Source organism: Camarhynchus parvulus, chromosome 3, assembly GCF_901933205.1.
Source record: "Camarhynchus parvulus chromosome 3, STF_HiC, whole genome shotgun sequence".
NCBI lineage: Eukaryota > Metazoa > Chordata > Aves > Passeriformes > Thraupidae > Camarhynchus > Camarhynchus parvulus.
In genome coordinates, this window is record NC_044573.1 from 94,372,665 (window position 1) to 94,388,371 (window position 15,707).

Below are 15,707 nucleotides of genomic sequence, written 5' to 3' on the forward strand. Positions count from 1 at the left end.
TAAAAAATATAATTCTGCTAGTATTTGAAATCTGGATATGCTTAATAAAATCCATATTGCTTCAAATTTAACACAAAAGGCCAAAACCCATTGAATTTTGTCATGCAAAAACCTCAGAGCCAATGCAATTTCCACCTATCATCTTTCAGAAATGTCATAGCTGAAATAGTTTTGCTGGGTAAAAGATCATGCTTAAAGAAAAGAACAAGGTGTGTACTCACTAGACTCTAATGGGGGGTGGGAAGTCTCGGGAATCCGTGGAATATCACTAGAATGTGAACACATAGCAATTAGAAACAGAGACAACCTTTGGCTGTGACAAATACACTGCTGGGACAGCGTTTTAATGATATGGATTTGTTTCTAACAGGTTACAAGGAAAGAAAGAGGAAATATTTGAAGGCATACTTTCTACTATCATTCATGAAAATCACACTAACAAAAACCACGTTCAGGTTAAGGAATAGCAGATACAACAATATGAGCACCACAATGTTGACATTGTGTATGGATTACATGATACTTTTACAACTGCAACAATAAAGAAAGAGAAATTTTAGGAAGAGAAAAATATACAGTACATAGATATACTTCCTTTGCCAAAAGGAAGTACAGCTATGGTTGTTCAACTATTTTTTGGAGGAACAAAAATCAAAAAGACAAAGATTAACTCACTAGTAATTTTTATACAAACGTCTCAAGGAGTTCAGAGAATGAAACTGATGAAAATGTCTTACAATAATAAAAAAGGAAAACAAAGATCATTAGCAATGTTAAATGAACAAGTGAATAATGCATTTCTCCAAAGGATAAAAGAAAATGAAACTGTATTACAACTGGGTGTGGACATTTTTCAACACATACATATCCAACACACATACAGATATAGGTAAGATAAAATGATTAGGTCCACACACATCTATCAGCATTTTCGCATCTATTAAATTTATTCTTCCATCAAAATCTGGAAGATGCTAGTTCCTGGCTCTTTCTATTCTCAGAAAATTGAAAATACATTACAAGAGCAATAATCATCTAGTATTGCACAAATCTTAGCAAAGCAGCAGAGCAGGGAAATGGAAACAAAACTCTTCAGTGAATTACTTGAATGTATTTTCATCCACACAGACTAATTCAAAATTGGAACTGCAATAACATTTCTGAAGAACATTTACAAGATTTTAAGTCTATAGTTGAGAATTTTAAAGGTATTCAGGCAGTCTGCTCAGTGAAACACAGAAATCTTTCTGACTTGGAACTCAATAAAACTAAGACTTCTAGGTTTATAAAAGTCACTTATGAAAAAGAAACAGACATTGGTATCAGAAAAAGAATGCAACAGTGCCCAATCACTGAGCCTTAAAGTCCCTTTTCATGTCCTGCAGTTTAAACTTGTGGTGCCTGTGGTTTAAAATAGACTATTTCAGCTCTGCATTAATGTCTCAAATCAGCTTAAACTTCACATCACTAAACAAGAATGTGCTTCTCCTTGTCTGACTTCATGAGTCAAGAATAATGTGGCTTCCTCAAACTCATGGAATTATAGCTGAATTAGTCATTTTTGACATGGCACAGTATTACTCTACAAACATATAAAAAGATTAACAACCTGTTGCACAGCAGGGCTGCTCGGCACTCTTCTTCCTCTTAACATTTTCTCTTTTTCAGGTCAGACATTCCAGAGCATTTCTCATCAGTCTGAAGTATTTACTTACCATAATCAAACAGATTTTTCTGTTCAATACAATGTTAAATTTGCAATATTTTCTTGTGCTAGAATATGAACACTCTCATCTGCAGTACAGCACTGTTAGTAATACCATCACTTTTAGGATGTCTAAACAAAGGTTCACATGTGCAAGCCACAGTGCCAAGTTCTAGACTCCTGGTGTGACTAAAGAAAGACACTAAAACTAATTCTGTTTGGATTTTTTTTCCTTGTATTGTCAACAGTACAGTAGGAAAAAAAGGCTAAAAATAAATTTCAAATATCAATTGCATATTAATAAAAACTTAATAACTGATTCCTATTTCTGCTAAGGCACTGTCACACTATTACAACCAATACAGAAAAAATTAATAATAAATCAACATGAGAAACAGATGCACACAGTTTAAAAGAGGATTAAATGTTGGCATTTTAATTAGAGAATGAGCATTCTAAAAGGAAACTATAATCTAAAACTTTTCATGTAAGAAAACTAGTCTTATCTAGCCTGCTTTTAATTTTGCACTGCAGAAAATATTCTGATATATGATTTACAAAAAAGCTCTTTAGAAGAAATAGTAGCTTATTACTTAAAATATTCAAAACTAGACCAGTCAAAAAAAAATGAAGTGAAAAGTTGCACAACTGCTTATCTAATACAGTAACAAAATTTTACTCCCCTTTTGGAGCAATATGAACTTGAGAAAAGTGGTAGGCAGCTCTTTACCTCCAGTAAAGAGGTGCCAACTTCAAAATTTGTCTTTCTATCCCTACCTTGTGTGGTCTTACACGATATTATATATTATTATCTTAAGTCTGATTCTTTCATGCCTCAATGACTATGTAAATTAAACAAAACTGTACCTTAGGTTGAAACTACTCTGTGCAGATACATGGTTTGTGAGAATCACTACTTTGCACAGGAACAGCTATAATTTCTCTGAGGGATATAGTCAAGAGGTTGCTCACTGAAGAAGAACCAAGTTCAAACATGGTTGTAACCCACACTTTTTAGGTTGTTCTAGGAACAGGTGTATCATATTCTACACCCCAGAGAGCTTCTAAAGGGTTTCTGAGTACCTCCCCCAGGGCTCATCCTGCTATTCCCAAAACCATTCCCTGCCATCAGAACCTGTAGATCAATCTGCAGTTTGCACTAATTGGGCAGCTCTCTGGAGTTCAGCACTGCCTGGCGCATGATGGAGGTTCAACCTCCTTGCCAGGACCTAGAACACAGTAACCAACCCTGTACAGAGGAACTGAATCATATCACAGAAACAACAGTTTTGGCAGCATTATCTGTGGAAATCTATGCAAAGATAGCTAGCATCTGACAAAGAAAACAGAGACAAATGAAAAAACATTTGTTTTACCTGCACTATCCCATAGAGCCCATAAGAGACGGGGAGCTTAGTTACCATGCCATGCTTCTTCTCCACAAAGTATACTGCCAGAGGATTTTCTGTACTGTCCTATGTTAACCACCTCTCACATTGTATGCATATTCATAGGTAATTCTTCCCCTTATATTGAGATAGCCAACCCATTAATTCTACTTTTTATAGGTTTCTTATCTACCTTGTGTTGCAGCCATTAGAATTAGTGTCAATTAGTTTCTATGGAGTTTCCACAGTACAATTGTGGTTATACTATTTATTGTTGTTATGCCTTTAGCTGCTAATAGTGTTATGTGCTTCACATTTTTCTCTAATAAACATCCTACAATTATCCATTACTTAAAATTACATTTGCTGGCAGACAGAGAAATCCAAATTTACAAGACTGAACAAATTGTTTAGACCGCAGTTTTGTAACTGGCAGTCTAATTTGTGGGCAGTCTAATTTGTGGACTTACAGTCCTTCCATTATTCACTTAAGGCAAACTGTGTCATATTTGGGCTTTTTAGACCTAATATGCTAGGCATTTTTAAATCAAGACCATTAAAAGTGCTGGTACATTATTTGCATTATTAATACTGAGAGATGAAAACATTTAAATTATGTAGATGAAATACCATTTTCAGGCCTTTCGGGAACTTATTCCCTCACAGGAATTTTCTGCTGTAATGGATTATCACTTAATGCTGTATCAAGCAACTTCAATTTTGCTTAGTCAGCACCTAAAAGTACCCACCAAACTTTGGCATACTTGATGTGTTGGATGGGATGAAATAAAAATCCCTGTCATGAATTTGAAACCATCACACAGTTTGGAAAACAAGACAAAGCCAAGCTAGGGACAAAATCAAAGCAATCTGTAAATCAAGCAAATCATTTTCCATTATGCAAGACAATTTACATAGATCATAATTATTACGAAAAAAAGAAAAAAAGGGAAAAACGAAAATCCTGCGCAGCATGCTCTTTCTTTTAATAACTACTATTAGGATTTTCTCTGTTCTAAAACGTCTGAAATTTTTGGTTATTTTCAGATGACAGACAGGTAAATCCTAATCTGACATAAAACAACTGGACTTTGACCCATTACTGCAGGATAGAAAGGATCTGTCTTTAAATTTTAAAATTCCGTGCTCTAGGGATATTTATTTGTTCTCATAAAGACCCCAAAAAACAACCCGACCCTCAAGCAAAAGAAAAAAACATTAAAAATCTATAGAGACATAACTCTACAAGAAATATGTTGTTCTATTATGAAAAAAAAACTTCATGCCAAGAATCCATTTATCTCAAAACAAAAGCAAAATCTAATGTGATCTATTTCTGACTACATATTGAAAAAATATGTATGGGTCATCCAAAGGAAAACTTTACATTTTATTGGTACTATTTCTGGGTGCACTATTCTAACACAAAATCCACTGTTCAGATTCAGGAACATTCTTTAACTTTGAACAAAGTTCAAAAAAAGGGTATTTCTTCAGTTTTTCTTTAGGAATGTGGCACTGGAATGCAGTCACCTTGTACTTAATTTCTCTAAACGAATAGATTTATCAAATTTGTAAACTAAAAGAATGTATTTGGTTTATTACCGAAGTTATCTTAGAAGTTTAAGAGCACACATCTGCAATATTGACAGAAATAAATATGTTTAAAGTCCATTGTTTAAAATGCTAACCTAGTTCTTTCCTTTTACATCAGTTCTACAGTTGTACAAATCCATTTCTATGTTTTCTTCAATTGAGATGTGGAATTCAAGTCATGTCCAGTATCAACATATTTCTTTTTTTGCTGATTTAAATATAAAAACTAGACTTCCTAAAATCTCCTTAAGGCATGTCCTTTTTAATAACAAAGCTGTACAAATGAATTTGCAGCTTTCTTTCAAGAATACCTCCTAGTTTATCTCAAAAAATGTAAAATAAGGCTTCTATTTCCCCAGAGTCTTCAGCTGGATGGTAATTATAGCATTTAACAGCCACTATTATTGAATCAGACTTTCATTTTCCATTAGAAGGTCAAACTGATAGGTGGAATTACCTATTAATGTCAATTTTTAAGTACTTTTAATAGAGATTGCCATGAAGAAGACAAAATTTATTTGCAAAATATAGCTACACTCACATGGCACAGACAGAATCAATAATCAAAACATAAAAGGATATTTTAGTTAGAAAGAAAATGCATAGTTTTTTGTTTCTAAAACTGAAAAAGTATTATATTTGAGACAAGTAAAAATTATAATTAAGATGAAAATAGCAAATTCAAAACAATCTCTTCTTATTGTAAATCACGTGACTGTTTTGCAAGGTAAATGTGAATTTACAATAAATTATTAATATTCAATTTTGTAAGACCTAGCTCAAAACATTCCCGATATCACTAAAACTACAATCACTAATGCAGGGCCAATCCCCCCAGTTTTATCAATTTGAATAGATATTATTTTTCTTCTAAAGTGTATCCAGGAAACTGAGATTAGAAGAATTGTTGTCACAAAACTCCGAACCTGGGTTCATAATAAAAAAATAGAAATTATAAACATAACACTTTTATGCTAATTTTTGATTGAATCTTTTACTTCCATGTTTGACTTCGCCAACAAATGTTCAAGGGTGAATATAGTCTTTTTAATTAGGAGTTTTCTGTTTCCTTTTTTAGTTTTTTAAAGAAGGTCTGTTTAAAATCCTGCTGGTATTGGCTTAGTAGAGTCCTGCAATACTTCCCTCCACTCATGAAGACCTTTATAAATTATTCTGATCCAGTAGGCTGAAAGCCTGAAAACTGAAAGTTTGTCATGCACAGGTGTACCTAATCCACCAATTTTCCTTTGCCACTTGGCAAAGGTCTTTATAGTACTTTGACCACACAGAAGACAATATTTATGTTTATATGTCACTGCAAAGGCACAAGACTGTAGATGGTAGTGAAGAAAACAGACTATACAGGATGTCAACAACACAAGGAAAATTGTATTCCATTACTAAGCAATAAAAATAATTAACTCACAAATAATCCCTTTAAGATTCCTATTAACAGAACTAATAACTATGCTAAAGAAGTAAGTCTTTAGACTTACCCAATAGGCCTTGAAACAATGATTTCAACTTGAGGTTCTGATTTTGATTCTAAAATAATGTTGTAAACTTCTTCATTTGTAGCTCCAGGCAAGGGTTTACCATTCCATTCTAGAACTTCATCTCCTTGAATTTAAAGAGAAGTGTATCTCAATTGCATATTCTTTTACAAAGAATGAAATCTATATTTTCAAGTAACATTAAAATAATTTAAAATAACGAAAGAGCTGTACTGAAACCTTCAGACACTCTCCTGCCAAGTGCTTTTTAGCTGGTTGGCTCCCAGCGCTTATTCTTGGACAAGGATGTTCTGTTCCTCATGAAAGACTTCATATTTGCAATTATTAAATTTATGAAGTTTTTATAATTACTTAAATTTTTATCAACTACCCAAATTTTGGATGCTTTTTATAAGGAAAAAAAGTGGTTTTTCCAACTGCAAGGACTCATCCATGCCTTTTTTGTGTGCTCTGGTCCCATGCAATAGGATGAACAGACTTACACTCACTGGAAATGTGCAAAACAATATATTTTTTCAAGGAAATCATTTTGCCTCTAAAACTAGTTTTAGAAATTAAAAATAGCTTCCATTAAAAAAAAAACCAACAACAACAAAAAAAAACCAACCTAGACCAGAAGTAGAAAATCAGGATTTCAACCCAAATGGTTTAAGATTAGTGGAGATAAATTTATTTCCTGTAATTATAATGTGCATTTAAAATCTATAAAAACTGCTGATGTGGTAAGAAAGAAAAAAATAAAAATGCCAAAAAAGTAGAATATTGTTAGAGACTCATAATCCTTTCTAGTTCTTTATTACTCTCTGCTTCACACAACTATCCTGAAGCCATCCACATTGGCACTGGAGCTTCTGGGCTCTTAAGACACTACTTAGGTACTTTGGTTTGCTGAGACAACATTTGGAAAGTAGTTGCTTAGAGCTATAGTAAAAATACAAACCATTAAGAAGTGACTATGAAAACCAAATGTTATGCATAATTCTCACTTCATTTAGAAGTTTGAAAAGTGCCATTAGCACAGCCATTTATTTGTAAGTGCAATAGATACATCTAATAGAAACGAAATATTTTAGGACCATTTCTTTGTCTTCTTTTCCATTTTCATTTGTAATAGTTAACGCTGCAAAGAACACTAATAAAATCCACTGTGTATGCAGTGTGTCATCCTTCAGTGATCTGAATTTTGTTTGCCACAATCAGCTTAAAAAAAATGTCTGCATTGCTTCTGTGGAGTGTAATAAGCAGCTCCTGAGCTAGCAAACAAAAATAGTATCACTCAGTCCTCTTACCAGCATTCCTCAGGAGTGTCTTTTGTTTTTCTCATACATCCAACCAATTGGTATTCATAACAAATTAGAATGTAGGCAACCATGGCATTTCATAATAATGTTACAGTATTGTTCTGTATTTTAAATAAATTACCATAACACATGATAAATGTTTGTATAAATTAAAGGTTGCATGCAATAGGCCATTACTAAAAGACAGTGTATTTTATATGCAACTGATTGATTTACCTGCTCTGAGATGCCCCACCACATCAGCCAAGCTACCTTTCTTCACTTTGGTAATGAAGGCACCGAGTCGTCCTAATTCTGTCATTTTTCCTCCAACAACCTAGTTAATCACAAATTTGTGAGTCCCCAAGCTACCAACCAGATGTCACATAATGCACAAACATTTAGACTAATCAGTTTTCACATTATTTTTTATATTTCACCTGAAATGTTCATAGGCAAACCTATTGTCAATTTGGGTTTTAGAGAGGCTTAAAGACAAGAAGATGTAAAGCTGACACAGGATGAATAAAATTTCTATTCCTTTTACTGTATTTGACTAATCAATCTTATGCAGTTTGCTAAATACCTACATTTGTTGCAGAAAGAACACTTCTTAATAAATAACCAGGCAAATGCACGTTTTACAAATAATTGTCCATCATGTACTCAAATTTAAATTGCAAGTGCACATCATTTCAAATGTATGAAATCCCAAAATTGGTACATCAATTGAAAACTTAGCAAATACACTACTATTACATATGGGCAACAAGTTCACAAGAATGTTGATGATGCTAAAACATAGGCACTGTCATCCAAGAACATGACAGGACAAACCAACAACTTCTGGCTTTTGTAGAACAGAAGAGAAACTGAAACTGAAAAGATCTGGTTTTGAAGATGACTACAGGATACAGAGATCGTGAACATCAGAAGAAAACCAAGTGCCCTGAAGAGGACAGATTTTAAATAAAACACAAAGAAAATGTAGTCTTGCTGATTTGAAATACAAGCTATCTTTTTAACTACCTTTCTCCAGTCAGTTCAGGGGTTTGGTTGTATTTTTTTTCATCAGGAATATCCCAGAGGAGTTTTATAATAAAATGACACAGCAGAATGTTGGTTTATTAGGTATTAGCTCCCCATGTTGCAATCACAATAACTAGCAGGAGCTTTAAAACCAAAAAAGTATCCAGAAGCCCATCTGCCAACAATATTGTCATGATAGTGTGTGACATTTATTAGTGAGGGCCTTAGTTCATATTATGTACAACTGAAACTCAGAAAAACCAAAGAGAAACTCTACATTCTACAACTCTACAATCTGTATTTCCTACTTGGCCCGACCTTTTTTTCTCACATAATCAAACAGAATCGTTTGCTGGCAGCAAAGATGATCTTTGTGCTATAGACTACTAAATATTTTAGTAGAGTAAAGCTATTTCCATCTTTTGTATTACCATACCACACCATCACACTTCAAGGTGGGACTATTTCAGATCTTGGATTCTTTCTGCTGTTCTCAGTGGAGAGGGAAGGACGCCCAAAATAAATTCTATCAGCCCCCTTTGTTGCTCCATAGATTTAAAAATATACACAGAGAGAGAAATGCTTGAACTGCTACTAGCTTCAGAAACAGAACTCAAAAAAGTGTTCTGTCAATTTAGGCCCATGAACCTAAAAGTCTGCTAAAAATGTAAATTAGGGATTTAAATCAATTGGACAGCATTGCCAATATCTCAATTTTGGGGTCCTAAATTAACTGGAATTAAATTTAATATAACCTCTAGTATGATCTAAGAGGATTTTTGTGTAAATATTTGGTTTCTTTCTACAAAATTTCTGTTTTCAAATGGCTGTGTGGCTTTTAAACACTGATCTTGTAAGCATTTGCATCCAGATGACATTTATGTATGTGGATTATAAAATTAATTACTTGACTGAATTGCAAAGAGCAGAGCTAGAAAAGGCAGGACTCCATTAATGCATTGCCATGTGTAGTTATTTATCTTGCAGACAGGAAGCTGAATAAACATACCCTTTTTAATCAAAATGGTTCAGCCCCTTTGTCATGGACAACTGAAGACTGTATAGAGGGAGTAAATGTATTTATATTCATAATTTATCTGTATAACTTTCAAAATTTAGGAAAAGAGAGGAATAAATTTTTTTTTCAAAAGACCATATGATTGGAGAGTCCTCTGATTTAACGTGTTACAACTGTATGTCTAAGATAGTGGAACTTCTTTTCATTTAGCACATAAATCATGTAATACTTACTTTCAGCCCCAGTAATGCACCTGATTCTTTAGGCATGGTTGTTCTCTTGTTAAGAATAACACGCCCAATTAAGCGATCTCCCTCTTTGGAAGGCTGCCACGTTACGGGATGCTGTTAAAAAACAAGCAATTAAATTGAATTGGAATTAAAAAAGTGTGAACATCCTCCAGTATTTAGATGCACATGTATAAACCAATAAAATTACTGTATCATCATGTTACAGTTGACACAAACATCCTTCAGATGTGTTACATAATGCAGCTGAGTTTTCTATGAGTATATCTGTTGGACTCTGGCTACATTAAACATTTATGCTTCTTGTAAGAAAATGTCTGCATTAAGTCTACAGATAGAACTATAATTCAGTTCAAACTTCAATACAATTAAACATTTCAAACACATCTCAGATAATAAAATTAATTTTTTTTTTTAAATTACACAGCTCTGAAAAGCGCATGTCAAAATTCTGCTCTTTAGAATAACACACGTCATGCAGGTCTACCAAATAAGGGTTCATTATATAATAAAATCAAAATTATGCTTTCCAACTCCAAGTCTTAAAAAAAATCACTAATCTTTCCCAGAGTAGCATCACATTCACAACTGATTTTTTTTTTTTGTGTTCATAGTGAAATTAAGTGCCATGTCTATTAAAGGGATTAAAGTCAGGTTAAAATTCAGGCAATTTTACAAATATGCATTTCAATACAACTTTCTGATTTCCATTTCCTTGGTAGTCTTAAACAAATTTTCACATGATTTGTGTAGAATATTTTTTTACAGTCAAATATCTATGCTGAACTGAAATAATTAGCAAACATTTTAACTTATACTTATGAATCCCTATTTTTCTATTTCTTACCGAACTAATAGGGGACGTCTCTCTGCTGTGCCACGTGGCAGGATCCAGCCAGTAATAATCCAAGTCACCTGGAAGAATATGAATAGAAAGAAATGTGTAATCTCTCAAACAGAGAAAGATGTATGAATTATTACTTCTGCATGCATGAATTTTAAAGTGCAATTGTTTGATGAAGCAAATACAAAGCTTTTTTTAGTATTCAAATCAATATATCAAATTGAAAACAATATAGTGTATTAATATTAAATAATGCGTTTATTTGGACCTCTGCTTTTTCATTAATTGCACCTTAGAATTGGTTGTGCACACTGCCTATTTTTACCTTTGCTTAGTCCAAGAACGGACCCCAAAGCATCACATTCACAGCCCTCCTCCTCCCCACCATCTCCATAATAAACACACAGGACTACAGCTAATGATGACACGAGAGGGAATACTCTACAAAATGGGCTCTTAGCTATAGTTAAGGACAGAACAGCCAACCACGCTCTAGAATCTGCAGAGGTCAATGTTGTGACAACAGGTACTGTACAGATGGAGAGGCACAGGAGCAGGAAATAGAGAGCCAGAGGGAACAGCCGCACAAATACAGCAAATAGTACCAACAGCAGGTACGAGGCTGCAATCTTCTCTTTCACTTGGGACAAACTTATATGCTGTGTAACTCAAGAAAAAGACCATGAATTACAGTGGTCTGGAAGGCATCAGCCCATCAGGACAAAGAGGGCACTTTTGGCAACATATCTTCAATATCTTACTTTTATAAAACAGATCTCTGTAACACTGTTGTTAGATGCCTGTGTTCTAGTAAGAGCAGTGATCTAACAGAAGTCCAAACAAAGCATGCAAGGGAGAAGAAAATACCTTTACATGCAGAGATTTTTTTATTCTTTGTCTACAAATACTTAGATGCCAATTATGAACTACAAGTTGCAACATTCTCTATAACTCATACTACCTTTAATAGCTTATCATCTGCATGATCATATGCCCAAGTTTATTTTTAAACAGCATATTACTATCATATGCATAACTGCATGAGGCAGTTTGTGGTTTCATTAGCTCTGCAGTTCTGCAGGTTTGGAAAACACATTAAATCGCATTGAAGATATTTCAGTTTTATTTTTAGGATTCTTCCTTGTGCCTTTATAAACTTCAAAATTACAAGAACAACAAACCTACAAACTACACTGATACCTGCAGTGCTGGCAGTAAGCTCAAAACTACAGTACAGAGCTCCCCAAGTTTCAGTAATACACTCAACAGTAATACCAAAAATCAACAGTCTCCTGTGTGGGTTGAGCTGCCACATGCCAAACACAACACACTTTGTCTTCTTGTTTTAGAGTTACTTGCTTAGCAATAGAGAATGTTCAGGAGGGAATAAATGCCAGCTCCAACATGTAGATGAATGTATCCAAGTCCCCAAACACATTTCTTCTCACCCTCATTGTTCCCTGCTTTATTTTCCTCTCTTCCTAGATTCAGCTTCTTGCTCTTAGTTTCCTTGCTGGTCTTCCTCCTGGTTACTGCAGATCCACGACCACTTAATTCATACACCTAGCATCCTTCTCCACCAAGTTCCTACTGTAACAAGAACCTCTCATACATCTTCTGCCTTGTCTAACCTGCTGATTTTCCTGTTCTCACCATCTACCTACCCTTTGCTGCCTTTTCTTCCCTGCACATTTTTTTCTGCTGTCCGTCTGCTTCTAGCTTTAGTGTCCTTTCTTAAGGTTCTGCATTTTAATCCCTCTTTAACTTCAAATCCTTTGATGCTAAGTTACATTCCTGCACCCTCCTTCCCACATCTAAACTTTAGGTGTCCGTCCCTTTCTCCACTTCTGTCTGCAGAAGCTGGCCCCCATGCCAATTCTCTCACTCTCTGCTCTCAAAAGCTGAGAGCAGGATCTGCACTGCAAATGCTGCTCTACTGAGCTGGAACATGAAAGATATGCTCAGAAGCTATAAAGGTAGCTATCAAATCAAACATCTTGACTGAATGTCACTGAAAGTAGTAAGTCTACCATTTGGTGAATACTTTAAAAGCTGCAAGAATCACTCAATTTTAAGATTTCCATTAAAATTCAGTATGATACAGACCACTGGCACACAAACGTCTGGGGCAATTTACAACTATAAAAAAGATTATACAATGGAAAATGTCAGTTAATCTAATCATAAACACTCATCAAATAGAACATAAAAGTTAAGACACAAATGAAAAAAGGCCCCAAATGGGCATTAAAAATATTTTATGCCAGCAACACTGATACTAGAGACATCTGCAGTTCAGTACTCTGTTATATCTTTGAAAATAATTTCTCCTTGGTCATCCTATGCCATTGCTGCTTCTTTGCCTATTTATGCCATGTTTGCACTGCCATACTCCAGAACTCACTCTTTGTTTAATTGCACAAAATACCTTCACTGCAGCACATTAGAGAGTTCCAGGAATAGGCAAATAACATGCAAAAACTAACTAAAAAGCATAGCTTCAAAATTTCAGGTTTTCTCCAAAAAAACCCCACCAAAACCGAAAACAAAAATCCCTACACACAGGGAACACTCCCCATTGGTAAAAGTCATTAAAAAGTCCTAGTAAAACAAGAAAAACTTAAGACATTAAAGAGAGGAAAAAACTACTTTTATAAGGAGCAAATAATAGCTTTACAGGCTTAAATTGCTTTTAAATACTTTTGAAACCATTCTTTAAAAACACGAACAACTTAAAAATAATAAGCCCCCATGAAAATACACATATACTATATCATTATTTTTTTACATTACTGATGTATTTCTAAAACACATTATTAAAAATGCATTTCTAGTTTTAATGTTTGATTTCCTTAAGACCAATTGAGTAAAGCAGGGTATTTGTAAATATTTGTAAAACCTTATTTCCTAAGGGAATAATTCAAAAGCTGAATCCTAACAGCAAGCAAATGCTTTTCCTATTAACACGCTGCCGCTCAATTACTTTACTCTTGGACGCACACGGATGCAATAATAATTTACAAGATACAAATGTGTTGAGCTTTTTCCACAAGTCTTTTGCAGCCTTCCATCAAAATTCAAGATGGGGAGTAAAACTCCTAAAAATTCTCATTGTTTTTACATCTGCAATATGTGCGCTTTCAAAATAAAGGGAAAGCTAACTCATACCACCAAAAATCCATTTTCTCAAAAATACTTAGTCTTCAGCAGCACTCTCCATACCAAAAGCTAATGCTGGGGTCCTGTGATTTCAAGTGAGATCCTGAAAAGCTGAGAAGTTCTGGAAAAAACAGCCTTGTCCCTCTCACAAAGCCAAAACAAGCACAAAATATGAGAGGGCCTATTATTGTGTATGAACAGTCATGCTGATTTCCAAAGAGTCTTGAATACAGGGCATAAAATATTCCAAGATGTTTTCCCAAATCCACCCAGACCATATTCAGAGACTACTGATAATCAGCAAAGAATGTGCTTCAGCGATTTACTCAAATCCCTATGTGCTGGATTTGCAGGAGTTACTTAAGACAAGAAGCAGAATCTAATTATAAGAGTCAGTCAACCCATGTTAGGCATTTAATTAACCATTAGCAGCAAGTATCTGCAAATTAATACAGCAGTTCCATCAGATAACTAAGAAACTTAAACAAATTTTTTTCAGAGGCTAAATCTAAAATTACTCTGCAAACTGAATAGACAGACTGTGTCTCCCCAATCCATAGAATCACAGAATGGCTTCGGTTGGAAAAGATCTTAAAGATCATTTAGATCATTCCAACCACACCTTCCACTAGACCAGGTTGCTCCTAGCCCCATCCAACCCATCTTTGAATACTGCCAGGGTAGGGGCATCCACAACTTCTCTGGGCAACCTGTTCCAGCACCTCACCACATTCACAGTCAAGATGTTATCTAAACATGCTCTTTTTCAGTTTGAAGCCATTCTCCTGTATCCCATCACTACAATCGCTTGTGAAAAGTCCTTCTGCAGTTTGTTGTAGTCTTCCTTTAGGTAGTGAAGAGCTACTAGAAGGTCTTGCCAGAGCCTCCTTTTCACAATGAACAACCCCAACTCTCTCAGCCTGTCTTCACAGGAGACATGCTTCTGGCTCTGATCATCTTCACAGCCTTCTCTGGGCTCACTCCAGCAGGTCCATGTCCTGCATATGTCAGGAGCCCATATCTGACTGCAGCAGTCCATGTGATATCTCACCACAGTGGAGCAGAGGGACAGAATCACCTCCCTCAACCTCCTGGCCATGATGCTTTTAAGGCAGTCCAGGATGTATTTGGCTTTCCAGGCTACAAGCTGCCAGCTCACATTGAGCTTTTCATTCACCAACATCTCCCAAGTCCTTCTCCTCAGGGCTGCTCTCAATCCATTCTCCACCCAGTCTGTACTTGGGGTCCATGGACCTAATCCACCTCTCTCCAGTTTAGAGGCAAGGTGCCATATATGAGACAGTGTCAAATTCCTTGCACAAGTGCAGGCACTCTTCCTTCATGCTGTAACCTCATTGTAGAAGGCAACTAAATTGGTCACGCACTATTTACCTTTAGTGAAGCCCTGTTGGCTGCCACCAATCACCTCCTTATTTTCCAGTTTCCTTAGCACAGTTTCCAGGATGATCTGCTCTGTGACCTTGCTGGGCACAAAGGTCAGGCCAGCCTGTAGTTCCCAACAGGTGGGAACATCGCTACAGATGTTGGGTTTTTTCTCTTTTTAAAAATGAGGGTTATGTTTCCACTTTTCCAGGCAGTGGGAACCTCACCAGACTGCCACAACGTCACAAATAGGATGGATAGTGGCTTAACCATTTCATCTACCAGTTTCTTCAGGAGTGGCAGATGCATCTCATCAGGTCCCATGGACTTTTCCACCTGCATGTCCCTCAGAGGGTGTCAAACCCGATCTGCTGCAGCGGGCACTTTCTCAATCTCCCAGTTCCTGCCTTTGCCTGTGGCAGCCTGGGCAGTGTGGCTGAAGCACTTCTCAGTGAAGACTGAGGGAAAATGTAATTCAGTACCTCAGACTTCTCCATATTCCAATCAGGCCTTCTTTTTCCTTCTGGAGAGAGCCCACATATT

General features: G+C 35.5%; 1 protein-coding gene across 17 annotated transcripts in view; it reads right to left on the minus strand.

The window, feature by feature from the left end:
• Positions 1 to 15,707, minus strand: part of RIMS1 (regulating synaptic membrane exocytosis 1) — a 316,106-nt gene that overhangs the window by 117,169 nt on the left and 183,230 nt on the right. For all 17 annotated transcript variants that reach the window (XM_030945482.1, XM_030945475.1, XM_030945480.1 and 14 more), the window contains exons 6-10: positions 10,626 to 10,693; positions 9,764 to 9,874; positions 7,721 to 7,820; positions 6,186 to 6,309; positions 222 to 268 (exon numbers count right to left, since the gene is read on the minus strand). In XM_030945482.1, coding sequence (XP_030801342.1) covers positions 222 to 268; positions 6,186 to 6,309; positions 7,721 to 7,820; positions 9,764 to 9,874; positions 10,626 to 10,693 — 450 coding nt within the window. The remainder of the gene's footprint in view (positions 1 to 221; positions 269 to 6,185; positions 6,310 to 7,720; positions 7,821 to 9,763; positions 9,875 to 10,625; positions 10,694 to 15,707) is intronic.